Consider the following 15,822-nt stretch of genomic DNA (forward strand, 5'->3'; position numbering starts at 1 on the left):
AGTGAAAGGAAAGAAAGTAATAGGAAAGAATGTAAAAGGAATGAAAATGGGTAGAAAGTGAGATAATTTGTGTGGTTGTTTGGTTTGAGTGATACTGAGAAGAAAGTGAAAGGAAAGATAGTTATGTAGATAGTAAATTGACATAATTATCCCTACATAATAGATATAATATTTAAAGTATATATATATATAAAAGTACCGTTCTTTAAATTTAAAGCAAGTAATTTATAAGTATATATATATTTTTTTGGAAGTAATTTATAAGTATATTATAAATTAAAGAAAAAGCATATGAATTAAAGAAAAATAACGTTGATATATGCTTCAATCCAATGGTTATTTGGTAATTTCATCAGAATGGCTGCATTCCCTCATGTTTCTTGGCTTTGTGGGGAGGAAAAGTTTCAGACCATGGGCCCCATCATAATTACACTTTCTTTCCTTTTTGACAATGAACCAAACTATAGAAACACTATAGAAACACGTTTTTCAAAAATCTTTCTACCCCTTGTGTTTTCTTTCCTTAACCTATCAGCCGAACCAACACACCCTAAGGGTGACTAAGAATTCTTCTAATTAAATCCGTTTTTTAAACATGGTATCGACCTAAAGACCAACTAATTTGGGGATCTAATCCTACCGTCAATTTATGGAGGCATCAAGCTAGAGCAAAGTTTTATATGCACTAAGATACTAAAATTAACACTGGAAAAAATCGAACATAACACTTTAAGGAAAACACGTTTTAATGTCTCAAGCCAATACCATTTAATAAACTCAAGTAGGTTCAAAGAGATGCTAAATGTAAAAGAGATATGTTTAAGACAATGTAAGAATGCCAATTTATGTAGTTATTAGTGTTTCTATATTTTTGTTTTGTATTTCTTTAATGACAAATGTTACTCTGTTAATATTTTTTTATATAAATTAAATTGCTTCTTGTGTAACAAGTAGCCTTTTTCATTGGAAATTAAATATTAAGATTAATGTTACTATAAACTAAATTAATAACAGCAAACAAATGTAGGGAATGTACCGAATAAAAAAAAAAAAATGTTTATTGCATAGACAAACATGATCGTAAAAAATAGTGTGAAGAGACAAATCCCAATCAATACTGCTGTGCCAAGAAAACGATCCATCAGAGGCGCAAGTTAGTAGAGATCAACATCGCACTTGGTGGGCACAAGCTGAGTGAAGGTATTCTTAGAATTCAAAGGAACTTTGAGGTCACATTTCACTTTCGGATTGATACGACCAAATATCACATTCCCGAGTCTGAATCTAATTTCGAAGTAGAGTTTCACATAGATATCATAAACTTCAACACTCTTATCTTTGTTAAACTCAGAGACTTGATTATTGTCGAGCATCAATAACCGTTGTCCTGAGAAAACACCGCTCATAGGATCACTGCTCTTCTTAAATTGGCGGAATGAATTCATAGCTGTGATCACATCCACATTCGCCAACCTTGAACCTTCGTAGAATGCTCGTGCCTCAACTTTGTCGTAATAGAAGTTGAGTTTTTTGTTTGGGTTGCGAGCGGTGAAGTTGAGCACCATGTTGTAGTGCAGGGTGTTGTTTATGTAGTCGAATTTTGTTAGATTGGCTTCGTTGACATAAAATTTGAAGGCATGAGGTTGAACGATGAGATAGAAGATAAGGACAACGAGTGCTGCAAGAAAGACGAGTGTGACTAATAGTTTCCAGAAGAAACTGAAGAGACAGCAACAACAGCTTCTGCTGTGGTGGCGCTGAGGGCGAGGTTGGGCTGGTGGTGGAATGGCGGGGCCGTAGTAGGCACCATTTAAATGTGGTTGTTTGCTATCGGCCATGTATACGTTATGAGCAAATGAACACAAGAATTGAGGTTTTAATTATATGACAGAAATTAAAGGAACAAGACAAAGGGTAAACTGTGAGATAATTGAGCAAAGAGTGGTGCGTATGTAGAAAAAGATAACGCGGTTATGAGTACGTGTGCGTGTTGAATATTTGCAATAACTGTGATTCAGTTTCTAATTGGTTAAGGAACTTACATCAGTAGTATGTCATATGATTAAGACTGAGTTCCCTTCCTAGCTAGATGGACCCAAAAAAAAAAAGGTGAAATGTATCTAAAGGTGATTTAAGTTTCAAAAGTTTCAAATAAGTTCTCTAAGATTCAAAAGTTTCAAACAAGTCCTTTTAGTTTTTGAATCGTTTCAAACAAGTCCTTTTAGAGGATGATGGTTATGATTCAGATGATAGCAACAAAGAGCAATATCCATCATTTGTCATGCCTAAAAAGATGACTAATTGATAGCAACAAATCCTTTAAGTTTCAAAAGTCTCAAACAAATCGTTTTAGTTTTTTTAGGCATATACCTCAAAGTACTTACTTAAAATTAGTCCGTTATTTACTAATTTTAAGTATATACCTCAAATGATGTATCACATCATTTTTCATCTTCTTTTTATTTTTAGGTGTATACATTCTTAAAAAAAAAAAAATATTTGAACAACCATTTTTTACAATTTTTGTGACAACTTTATCTCTCATACTCATATTATCTTTTTACTTTTTCTCTCTATTGCTTTGGTTTTTGTGCCACTATCTCATTTCCTTTGTAAAATTTTAGTTGTTACAAAAGTTGTCACATATATAGATGTTCGAATAACACAACTCTAAAAAAAAATACACAACGTTTTTCTATCAATTAACATTTTTCATCTTCTTTTTGTTTTAAAGTGTATACATTCTTAAAAGAAATAAACATTTTTCCATCAGTTAAATCCAAGATATAAAATTACATTAAAAAAAGGTAAATATATATATATATATATATATATTTTTTATGAACAAGATAACATTCTTAAAATATTAATAATAAGTCAAAAGAAAAAAGAATTAATAATTTCCTAAAAAATATTAATTAATAATTAATTTAGTTTTGTCATATATAATATAAGAGAAATGATATTTGTACAACCACTTTTTGATAATTTTATGACAACTTTCTTTCTCGTATTCACATTATACTTTTATTCTCTCTCTTCCTTTTTCTCTCCGTTGTTTTTAACCATTGAAAAGAGAGAAAAAAGAAGTTGTTACAAAAGTTGTATCAAATATCACTACTCATAATTTTTATTTTATATATTTTTTAAAAATTGTTACTATAATTAATGTGTCTAATTTGTGAAACTACCAAAAAAAATGTGTCTATTTTGTGTGTGAATATTATTAAACTATCTTTTGTATGTATGTGTATTAAATTTAATTTTTTCATATTTTAAGAGAAGTAAGTAGTATTTTTTTTAAGAGGCTAAAATGAATTATATTACCACATCAAAAACTTCTTCCTAGCACAAGGTGTGCTAAGGAAGAAACACCAAAGTACAACCAAAGTCGGATCAATAATTACAAAGCTTAAAACCAGGCACCGACACAACAACAAGCAAAAACAATTAGTCGATGCCTAAGATAGTAAACAGACTGTGCCACCACCCATGGTAATTGAGAGGAAGATTTGCGAGTTTCCCCTTCAACCACATGAATGTAGGCGCCTTGAAGCCATCTAAGAATATAATGCTAAACAAAGCAAAAAAATTACAATGTAATAATAAGTTAATAGTATTAATTATGAATATACAAATTTTTTTCTTCTTTTATATAGTGCTTATGATTAAAAACGAAGGGAGTAATTACATTATAGAGTTCACAATAAAAAAAACAGTAGTTGTGATAGAAATACAAAGGTTAGAGTTTTCATCATAATTTAATTTGCTTTCTATGTTAGGATATTAAGTACTACTAGTAATTTTGTCAAAAAAAAAAAAAAAAGTACTATAATTAACAAAACCTATCGCTAAAAGGAAAATAAATTGTGACTATAAAATAGTATTGTAGTTTCATCCAAGCCAAGCCGTCGTTCATCATCACAAACAGAAACAGGTACCTCAAGTATCTCTATCTCTCTTCTACTATCCAAGCGATACTTACTTAATTATGTTGTAGCATTATTGTAAAATCAAAATCATGTGATTTTAATCGTTTTTTTAAATCTAGGGTTTTGGTTTCGATTTGTAATTGGGGATTTACAATGTGGAGGGGTAATTCAGTGCGGGTTTATAAGTGTCGTCTGGTAATTAGGGATTTACGATTAATTTTGTATTTTATTTAGTCCTCTGCTCTTTTATGAGTGGGAGGACTATCCCGTCGTGTGCTGGTTTATAACTGTGTTCGTTATTGCTTGCAGTAGTAGCAATGGAGAGGTGTAAGAAGCTCGAGAGTGAGTTCCAAGTTTACTTTGATCTTCATACCATGTTTGACTATAACACAATTCAAGACCTACCAAACACACTTCCACTTCAATCTCAATTTGCCACAGGATTCGATCAATTTATGCTCCATTATAAAGGTGCCATCATCCGTTCAATCCGAGTAAAATTTCCATTAGGTAATGAACATAGGGATGCCATTGATAGATTGATCTCCAAAGGAATTGCTTGCTAAGGGGGTCAAACGAATTGAACTTCTCTTGTCATCTGAAACAAATGATACCGGCTATGAAGCACGGACACTCATCGGATTAGGCGTGTCCCGGTGTCGGACACGTGTCGTGTCTGACACGACACCGACACTTGTATTTACACTGCATTATGTGATTTTTTCAAATTATTAGCTGGGTCGCCGTGTCAGTGTCCGTGTCGTGTCCAGTGTCCGCATCCGTGCTTCATAGGATACCGGTGATTCTATTTCGCCATACAAATTTCCCCTTACTCTTTTATCTGACTATGATTCTCCGACATATCTGCACCTACAAAAGTGCCTCCTAGTAGAACCTCTGGATTCAAAAATTTGAGAATTCTTGTGTTGCATCTAGTTTATGTGACGCGGAAATTGCTTCAGAGTCTGTGCTCCAATTGCACACATCTTGTAGACTTGACCCCTTGATGGTTGTCAGTTCGCTTCTAGCTTGATAATAAACAGTTCAACATTGCTTCATTTGAACATTGTTAATTGTGAGGTTGACTTTCCAAAGTTGTTAACTATCATTGCATCAAATCTCTCATCCTTTGAATATTCTTGTCATGATAATTTTCTAGTACCCCCCAGTCAACATTCAGGCTCATATGTTATCCAAGTTTAGCTTTAGAGGTACTCTATTTTCTAAATCTGTTAGGTTGTCTGGATTGAAAAACGTAACAACAATTGTGTTTGATGGACTACTAATTGAAAATCTATCTACGCACATCTTGCCTCATTTGTTTTCTGAATGTCTTCAACTTGAAGACGTCACCTTTACGAATTGCCTGCTCATAAGTTCAATAAAAATTACCAGTCGAAAGTTACGTCATTTGAATATGATTGGTTGTGGTTGGGCGAATGATTCTCCTTCTGAGTTAGCTATTGATGCATTGAATCTCTCATCCTTTGAATATAGTGCTTACACCACGAGGATAATTTCTTTTACGGCCCCAAGATTATTGAAGGTTTTCTGGAATACAGCTCTGAGAAAGACAACACCAGACCTCTTCGATCCGATTGCAAGATTACCACATATTGAGAATTTAGCTGTGAACATCAGCACTTCACAGGTGAGTCACTCAAAACCCGTGTTTGCTAGTTGGTGTTTATTGTTTGTATATATAGGTTGCCAATCTCGGATAGCGTTTGGTCCCAAATTTGAACAACGGAATAGTGCAATGCAGCACTGCCTAGGTTTCTTTTAATTAATTTGTTCAATAGTTGCTTTTAATTCGCTTTAAATATTACTATTGTACACAGATAAAGGAATTAACGAAGGTCTTGGTTCGATTTCAAAATCTTAGACAATTGGACTTACTTATTGAGGGAGCATATGATCGTAGTAGGGACTATTTTTGGATTTTAGATATTGCAATGGCTTCTCAGCATCTCCAGAAACTTTCTCTGACAGTAAGTTATTCAAACTCTATTTTTTTGGATGTTCACTTTTTTTAACTTGAATGGAACTTGAAGTTTATTTTCCTAATTTAATACTTGCAATGTGTTTGTCTGCATGTATCAAGAAATTTATAAATTAGAAGCTTATTTTATATTTTCTGCAATTTTGCATGTATCAAGAAATTTTAAACTAAAAACTAATTTTATATTAGAAAATCATAGACAATTTCGCAGATAGATTTACATCAAATGATTTATAATGATCTTGATTGATAACTTAATAAATGATTATTGTAATCTTTTTATTTACTTTCTTAAATTAATTGTTAAATTTATATGTGTATATCTCGGTAAGCATAATTCAGCTTGAAGAGACAATGTATTAAACATTTTATTTACTTCAGTTTTTTGAATACACGGAAACCAAAAGTGCATTTAAGTTTGTTCAAAAAAAAAAAGTGCATTTAAGCAACAAAAAAAAAAACCACTATCAAACAACTCTATTTTGGTCTTGTGTTTAGATGCTACTCCCAATTTGTCAATTATACATTTTCTCAATTACTCATACTTCTTTTCAATAATAAGTTTTTTTTTTTTAAACAAGCTTTTGTTACCTATAATAATGGATCCCATCAATGTATTTGAAAAATTCAAGTTTTTTTTTTATTTTTTTTATTTTTTAAAACAAGTTTTTTTAAACAAAGGTTGCATTTACTTAAAACAATAGCTCCATGAAGAGTAGATATTCTATAAATAAAACTGTAACATTGTTATATAATGCCTAATGAAATTTTAAAATTTTCATAAATGTAAAATTATGATCGTTATATTTCAATTTTCAGATTAAAAATCTACATCCGGAACATTCACATATAGTTGGATTTATGAGGCAAAAAAGAGAATGTACAGGGTTTTCTCATACCAATTTGAAATATGTGGAATTTCGTGGTTGTGTTGGCTCCATAAATGTTGTTGAGTTAGCTAGTCACCTATTGAGGAGTGCAACTTCGCTTGGAAAAATGACTTTCAGTTCTCGTGACAAAGCCTATATTGGAGCTGGTAGAGATGGACCAGAGACACTAATGATCGTGACAGATACTATATAGGTGCTCGTAGATGGATTAATTACTGTGGTGGTGGTTGTTGGTTTGGAGAGAATGTTATTCACGAGATGCTTAAAGATGAAGTAAATGAACAATGACAGCTTATAATTTTATAGTGTTCATAAATCCATTTTTGGTAATGGAAGGAAAAGAGAAAAAATCGTTACCTCAAATGTCCAATATGTTAAATTCACAACTTTTTGTAATGCAAAAGTTTACAAAGTCATACATGAGTGATCCCTTGTAGGTTGTGATGTTAATCCTATTATCATGTACTTCCTTCTAAAACTTCCTCTATATGACTTCTACTTTCACACCTCTTCAGTCTTTCTTAATCTGCATGAATGATACCACAAAGATTTCGTGGTCAGATAGTGTTTAACTTTTAAAGATGATATTATCGAACTAAAAACAAAAAATTCTAGTTTCCATAGAAAAATAAATTTCTTACGGTCTGCATTTGACAATGGCTTTGAGGGCACATGTTTTCATAAAATTTGAGCTGCAGTGTCAATCAAAAGGAGCGGCTCCATAGATTAGAAGAAAAATAAATTAGAAGAAAAACAAAGAAATGCATCTTGTGTTAAGGATGAAAGTGGTTAATGAGCTTCGGTTAAAGACAAATTGTTTGGGAGAATTCTAATTCGAAACTTGACTGAAACAATTATTGGTTAGACTTTACTTATCGGCCTAACTTTGGATTATCAAAGCCCTTCTCCCCCAATAAGAGGAGGGCCGAGACAAAAATCTCATTAGAAAAAGATGAAGATATGGTAGAATTCTCACCAACATCATGTGACAATCCCATCTGAGTAGGCCTTATACTTTGCAAGAAACCGCACCATGATTCCAAGCCACCACTCAGCTTATGTGGTTTATTTAAATCCGGAGAATAGTGTAAGCTCCCAAATGATGCATAGATAAAGATGCAAATTAAGGTGTAAGAAACAATAATATGATATGATAAAATTTGAAAGACCAGGCAGAAATTCACCTATGAGATGCAAGCTCTTTCAATAAAATGTCAATGGCATTGATAGCTTCTTGGGGAGTTTCCACTTTTTTTCCACTGAGAAGCTTGTAACTGATCCATGCAAAAAAAACTCGATTGCAACTTCAAATTCTCTTTCCCCTAAAACACACAAATTTACAACTCATATTTGTTACAAAATCCAAAAGTTTAAAGAAAATTTACATGGTATTTTTTTGAACAATCAATCACCTTGCTTGCAGTACCAATACCCTCAACATCCTCAATCAATAGTATATTGAACTGTGTGTGTAAAAGGAAGCGAACTAGCAGTGTAAAAATTCCTCGCACCATCATAAACAGGGTGCTTCTTTCCCAACTCAGTGTTCTGGTGAAGCTTCACTAGTGACAATGAACATAGTATGCGTATGTATTGTAAATACATATAAGAACTTCCTCTCAAACAAAAACCATACACGTATGGTATTGTAAATCTATACGTGATTGTTCGCTTTGGCCTTTGGCGTAACTAGTGACTGTCTTAAGAAAGTCTCACATTGTTGGAAACAATGAAAATACATCTATAAGTAGTGGGGAAATTGTGTTCACTGATTCGAACTTTTGATATGAGACTTAACACAAATACACGTGTTTGATATGTTTTTAATACAACCAATAACCAATTCAATAATACTAAGTTTATTCAGTTTTCCTTTCTTTCTTTCTGAGTGTGATTATTAAAGTGTGAGTGAGAGTACATAGTGATCATTCCGATCCCATATCAGAACATTTTGATCACATTAGAACATGCTAATCTCTCTCAAGTGTATATATGTATCATCCTCAATTGTTCTAACACCCCATGCACTCGAGAACCCAACTAAAATTGACTACACAACTTACAATACAATTCTGCTATATTTTATTGTATAACTTTTTAGCTTGACCCATTTTTATTTTTTTTATTTTTTTATAACAATGTTATAAGTGCGTAGTATTAAAAATTGCAGCGATGTAGCTACTGCTAGTGGTGGTGCTATGAGGTCATCACTCCGCACCACCGTTCCACCACATCGAAGTAACCATTAACCTCCTTTTTTCTAGAAGCCATCATCTTTTCCTTCACGTTGTCGCATGCGTTTTCTCTCTTTTGGATTATACAATCAAACACGAGTAACCTTCACTGTTGTTGCTCTTGAGTTGCTGTTATCGAGATGGATTTCAGGAGGTGACTGTATTGGGATGTAATTGTGTTAGGAGTGCTAATTGTGTTGGGTCCGGCTCATCTAGACTTGTCCATTTCATTTTTTTATGGAGTTTCCTACTATGTATTCATGGAGTGTTTTGTTTGTTTTGTCTCGTCCGGCTCATCTTGAGTTAACGGTGATGTGAGTGGTGGTTGGTGTTAGTAACATAAGGTGACGGTTGTTGGTTTTTTGAGCTAACGATGATGTGGGTGGTTATTGGTGTTGGTTACATAAGGTTTTGCTGTTGGGTTGGGAGTTAGAATGTAAATGGTGTATTTTTTGCGTGGTGGTGATATTTTGGTGTTGATGATGAGAAGCTTGTGTGTTGGTTTTGTTTTTGGAGATTTTTTTGTTTTTTCGTTTGTGGTGCTTCGTGGTGGTTTATATGGTGGTGTTGATACTCGGTCTTTTGTGGTGGACAAAAACCCGCAGCTCGAGAAAACCCGTTGAACCCGGTCCGAAAAATGATAAACGGGCGGGTCGAAACGGGTCCAAGAAAGAGCATCTTCAGTTTACAACGGGTTGATATGGGTGGGCCCGGGTAGGAAAAACGGACCCCTCGGTACCCGAACCCACCCGCAGATGCATATCATGTGAGCGGAGGATAATACACACGTCCCAACAGCTGTTTCTCGAACAGTGTGATATTCCTTTTCTTTTCTTTTCTTGACAGAGTGAGTGGACAATGCCTTATCAGTGGGATATTTAATTCATTTAGTAGTATTTTTTTAACTAGGTTTAATTAATTGATGATAAGAGTAGATGAGTAGTACACTGTATATAGGAAATAGGGTAGCCATCAAGTTCAGATTTTTACTTTGAGTTTTGCTGTTCCCACATATAGTATGGCTGTGCCACACCAATAATTTACGCAAATACCCTCTCGGTAGTTAACTGCCGAGGTTTTTAGGAAACCGGCGGCAGTTAACTACCGAGGAATTCCTCGGTAGTTAACTGCCGAGGGAAATGTTTCATACGATGAAACAGCTACCTGCTCCCCCTACACACTATTTTTCATCACCTTCATTTCCAACCTCATTTCAATCCCAAAATCCATTATTTCTATAATCAATTTTTGATCCAAAATCATTCAAGCATCAAGCATAGGAGGTATCAACACACTATTGACGTAAAAAAACAGGTATTGTGCGTTTTATTTGAGTCATTTTTTGGGTGTTTTAGGGGTATCTACGTCAGTTACGTAGAACCCTGTCATGGGAATCCTCGGCAGTTAACTGCCGAGGAAAACTTCGTTTGTTTAGTGCCGAGGAAAACCTCGGTAGCTAGGTACCGAGGAACTCTTGGTGAAAATTTTCACCACGAAAAAATGGCAGCCACTGCCAAATTTTCAAAAAAAAATTTCTTTTGTTTTTTTTTTTGTTTTTTTTGTTTTGATTCATTATGGCATTAATGTTTATGCATTACTTAGATGTTAATTCATATTTATGTGTTGTTTAATTATAGTAATGGTAAAGAATGCGAAAGATGTTCCGAGAGAGACAAAAGAAAATTTTGTCGAAAATTCCGGAGATGTCAAACCGCCTAATTTTGAAGCGAAAACAAACATAGATGAAGCTTCCGTCCATGTTGAAGCTTCAAAGTATGTTGGCGGCTCCGGTGTACTCCCACTTCAACCCCACGAGGTCGACACGGCTAAGTTTTTTTCAGACGACGTTAAGTCGAAAAATAGAGATGAATTGCTTGAGTGGGTGCGCCGACAAGCAAATAAGGCGGGATTTACCATTGTCACACAAAGATCAAGCTTGATCAATCCAATGTTCCGGTTAGTGTGTGAAAGGAGTGGAAGTCACATAGTTCCGAAAAAAAAACCGAAGCATGCGAACACGGGCTCAAGAAAATGCAGTTGCTTATTCATGATTAGTGGATATCAAAGTAAGCAAACAAAGGAATGGGGATTGAACATTCTTAATGGAGTTCACAACCATCCCATGGAGCCGGCTTTAGAAGGACACATTCTTGCCGGTAGATTAAAGGAGGACGACAAGAAGATCGTACGTGACTTGACCAAGAGCAAGATGCTTCCAAGAAATATTTTGATACACTTGAAGAACCAGAGACCACATTGCATGACAAATGTGAAGCAAGTGTACAATGAACGTCAACAAATATGGAAGGCAAATAGGGGTGACAAGAAGCCGTTGCAATTTCTAATCTCGAAGTTGGAGGAGCACAACTATACTTATTACTCAAGAACACAACTTGAAAGTAATACTATTGAAGATATTTTTTGGGCTCATCCAACATCCATTAAATTGTTTAACAATTTTCCAACGGTTTTGGTTATGGACTCCACGTACAAGACCAACATGTATAGGATGCCAATGTTTGAGGTAGTTGGGGTGACTTCAACCGATTTGACATATTCGGTTGGGTTTGGATTTATGACACATGAGAAAGAAGAAAACTTTGTTTGGGTTTTAACAATGTTGCGTAAACTTCTTTCGTCAAAGATGAATATGCCTAAGGTGATTGTTACCGATAGGGATATGTCTTTGATGAAAGCGGTTGCACATGTTTTTCCGGAAAGTTATGCATTGAATTGTTTTTTTCATGTGCAAGCTAATGTTAAACAAAGGTGTGTCTTGAATTGTAAATATCCTTTGGGCTTTAAAAAGGATGGGAAAGAGGTGAGCAATCGGGATGTGGTGAAGAAGATAATGAACGCATGGAAAGCTATGGTTGAATCTCCCAATCAACAATTATATGCAAATGCATTAGTGGAGTTCAAAGATTCATGTAGTGATTTCCCAATTTTTGTAGATTATGCCATGACCACCTTGGATGAAGTGAAGGACAAAATTGTGAGGGCATGGACAGACCATGTGTTGCATCTTGGTTGCAGGACCACAAACAGGGTCGAATCGGCCCATGCTTTGTTGAAGAAATACTTGGACAATAGTGTGGGTGATTTGGGTACTTGTTGGGAGAAAATACATCACATGTTGTTGCTCCAGTTGACCGCTATACAAACATCCTTTGGTCAAAATGTTTGCGTGTTGGAACATAGATTCAAAGATGTCACTTTGTACTCGGGGTTAGGTGGTCATGTGTCTAGAAATGCTTTGGACAACATTGCTTTGGAAGAAAAACGTTGTAGGGAAACATTGTGCATGGACAATGACATTTGTGGTTGTGTTCAAAGGACATCTTATGGACTACCATGTGCATGTGAAATTGCTACAAAACTCCTTCAAGAGAAGCCAATTTTATTGGATGAGATATACCACCATTGGCTTCGGTTATCTATGGGTGAACAAAGTAATGAAGATGCTTTTTGTGTCGAGGTTGAGTTGAAGGCTATTGTAGAGCGTCTAAAGAAACTCCCTTTCCAAATGAAGCTTGAGGTCAAAGAGGGTTTGCGGCAATTGGCATTTCCTGAAACCACCTTGATGTCTCCACCACCACGAAATACCAACCAAGGGAGCAAAGAAAAAAGTCGACATTGCGAGGTCTAAAGGAAAAATTACATCGACTAGTCGGATCCCTTCTTCTTGGGAGGTTGTTGATTCCCAAAATCCGGATAGCCAACCATCACCATCACCAACTACATCATCATATAAAAGGAAAAAAGGTGCTCGTCTTGGTAAAACATCACTTTCCCCACTTCCACCACCTACTCGGTATCCAAAGCCTAAAGCTATCCCGGTTATGCGTCCTATTGATTATATGCCACGCTTCATGGTTCCATTTATTGAAAAAGTGGTGGATGTTATCGGCGATGGACATTGCGGATTCCGGGCTATAGCGGAGTTCATGGGCTTGACCGAAAAAAATCATCTCATGATCCGTACACATCTTATCCAAGAGTTGATGGATCATAGAGATGATTATGTTGAAGTATTTGCGGGTGAGGATCGTTATAACTACATTTTAAACGGATTACATCCTTCCGCAAATACAAAAACTTGTGCACATCTTGTTGATAAGTGGTTGACATTTCCGGACATGGGACACATTGTTGCTAATTATTACAAAATGTGTGTGGTTGTGTTGACAAATCTTGAAGTTGGAAAATCGGAATCGTTTTTCCCACTAAGAGGGCCACCACCGCCGGGTAATCAAAAAACTCCCATCTTGTGCCTTGGGGCAATTCCAAATCATTTTGTGCTTATTTCCTTGAAGAATGGTTGTCCACTACCTCCATCATCTACGGAGTGGCACAATCACAAGAAAGAAGATGCGGTGACTTGGGAAGATGAGTATTTGGATCGACATGACTTGTTCCGAAAGCTCATGGTTATTGAAAGTGGAAACAAACCGTGCAAACCACAAAAGGAGTCAAACAAAGCGGCGCCTATTTTGTTGGACACTCCCGAAAAACCAAAGCAACAATTTGAAGCTATTGCGGAAGATGAGGAAGATTCTATGTCACTTGATCTTCTCCAATCACTTGGTCTTTAATGAGTGATTTTTTTGTCGGTGTTAGTTCTTTTTTTTTGGTAGAAATTACACCGATGTATTTTTTTGGGTCGAAATTGTAACGCCAATTTTTTGGTGGCCAATATATAACTAACATTATGTAATTTATATATATATATATATATATATATATATATATATATATATATATATATGATTTTTATGTGGAGAAAATATTGCAATACTAATTTATAGCTTTTTAATATTTTCCGCATTTCATTTATTCGTTATTACATTCCATTTAATTTTGTTCTAATATATGATTCTTTTGTTACAAAATTTTTCAAGTGAGACATGTCTGAGGTTGCACAAATTGAAGGGCGGGTTAGGTACTCCGTGTTTAAAAAGACGGTTAAGGTTATGATAACGCCGACGGACTCTCTTGACAATTTGAAAGCACAACTTAACACTTATTTTGAGCATCTTGGTGAAAATCAATATACACGTCACTTGTTTGGTCAAATGCCATGCATAGACCTAGGAGAAGATAGAGATGAATACGCATGGAAAACGGCAAGCTATATGCCTTTGCTTATTCGCGACGACGGCGACGTCGGATTTATGTTTCGGAATATGGTGGAAGACAATATATTATATATGTATGTTCGTTCCATATGTAATTGCATTGAATGTAAGTAGGGATTTAATTTAATGATGTGTAATGAGTAGTTTAATTATGGACACTTTGTAATGTTTTGATGAATTTCAAACGTCTGTTTAATTTTAACCAAATGTCGGTTTAATTTAATTATTAACAATTGTAAAAGATATTGTATTTATCTTCATTATGTCCGAGTTTCAATCATACATATGAATTATATTACCTTTGGAATGCTCTGATTTAATTACAGGTAAAAACTGGCCGAAAAAATGGCTTGGAAATACTTAGAATTATGCAGAACCTGCTGTCTGCATAATCAAATTTCCTCGGCAGTTAACTCCCGAGGTTTTCCTCGGCAGTTAACTGCCGCCGGTTTCCTAAAAACCTCGGTAGCAAACTGCCGAAGGGTATTTTGGTATTTTACTCGTGTGGCACAGCCAAACAACATGTGGGAACAGCAATACTCTTTTACTTTTACGAAGCACAAGCTTTGAATTAATCCATAAAAATAAAAACAAAAGCTCTAGTATAATAAAAAAAAGAGTTTTTCTATTTACACCCCATGTTTTTCTGATTACACCCAAATTTTCTTAAAAGTTTTTTATAATACCAAAATTGCCCTTTTATATAAATTTTCTTAAAACCCTAATTTTATTCATTGTCAGTGAGTTTCACCCTCTTTCACCCCACAAAGCGATCGATCAAACAATTTGATGTTCAATATCAATCTCCATTGAAAATTAAAGAGTGAATCAAAATATTTTTCATCCATACTCAATTGGATATAAGTAAGTGAATTTCTTCTTATATTTGCTAGTTTCAATTTTTTTCCTTCAACTGCACTGATGCACTATACGATTACAGTTTTAATTTACATTGGCAAGGTTAACTTAAATTCAGTTTAAGTAGGTTCATGTAAACTAAGTTTACATGAACCTACTTAAATTGAGTTTACATGAACCTACTTAAACTAAGTTTACATGAACCTACTTAAACTGAGTTTACATGAACATACTTAAACTGAGTTTACATGAACATACTTAAACTGAGTTTACATGAACCTACTTAAACCGAGTTTACATGAACCTACTTAAACTGAGACATGAACATACTTAAACTGAGTTTACATGAACCTACTTAAACTGAGTTTACATGACCTACTTAAATTTAAATTGAGTGTACATGACCTAACTTACATAAACCTACTTAAATTAAGTTTACATGAACCTACTTAAATTGAGTTTACATGAACCTACTTAAACTAAGTTTACATGAACATACTTAAACTGAGTTTACATGAACATACTTAAACTGAGTTTACATGAACCTACTTAAACCGAGTTTACATGAACCTACTTAAACTGAGACATGAACATACTTAAACTGAGTTTACATGAACCTACTTAAACTGAGTTTACATGACCTACTTAAATTTAAATTGAGTGTACATGACCTAACTTACATAAACCTACTTAAATTAAGTTTACATGAACCTACTTAAACTGAGTTTACATGTGCATACTTAAACTGAGATGAACGTATAATCATTG

General features: G+C 34.6%; 2 protein-coding genes across 2 annotated transcripts; one reads left to right on the forward strand and one right to left on the reverse strand.

Annotated features, from left to right (window-relative positions):
- Positions 1 to 1,024: 1,024 nt before the first annotated feature.
- On the reverse strand, positions 1,025 to 1,934 carry LOC25499465 (NDR1/HIN1-like protein 10). The gene has a single exon (XM_013594737.3). It carries the CDS (start codon positions 1,836 to 1,838, stop codon positions 1,155 to 1,157), a length of 684 nt encoding a protein of 227 aa, XP_013450191.1. The 5' UTR covers positions 1,839 to 1,934; the 3' UTR covers positions 1,025 to 1,154.
- A 1,898-nt stretch (positions 1,935 to 3,832) lies between these two features.
- On the forward strand, positions 3,833 to 7,330 carry LOC25499466 (uncharacterized). The gene is made up of 5 exons (XM_039828328.1): positions 3,833 to 3,937; positions 4,242 to 4,996; positions 5,341 to 5,583; positions 5,774 to 5,923; positions 6,754 to 7,330. Exons 3-5 carry the CDS (start codon positions 5,350 to 5,352, stop codon positions 7,015 to 7,017), a joined length of 648 nt encoding a protein of 215 aa, XP_039684262.1. The 5' UTR covers positions 3,833 to 3,937; positions 4,242 to 4,996; positions 5,341 to 5,349; the 3' UTR covers positions 7,018 to 7,330.
- The last annotated feature ends 8,492 nt before the right edge of the window (positions 7,331 to 15,822 follow it).

Source organism: Medicago truncatula, chromosome 7 (assembly GCF_003473485.1).
Source record: "Medicago truncatula cultivar Jemalong A17 chromosome 7, MtrunA17r5.0-ANR, whole genome shotgun sequence".
In the NCBI taxonomy this organism is placed as follows: Eukaryota; Viridiplantae; Streptophyta; class Magnoliopsida; order Fabales; family Fabaceae; genus Medicago; species Medicago truncatula.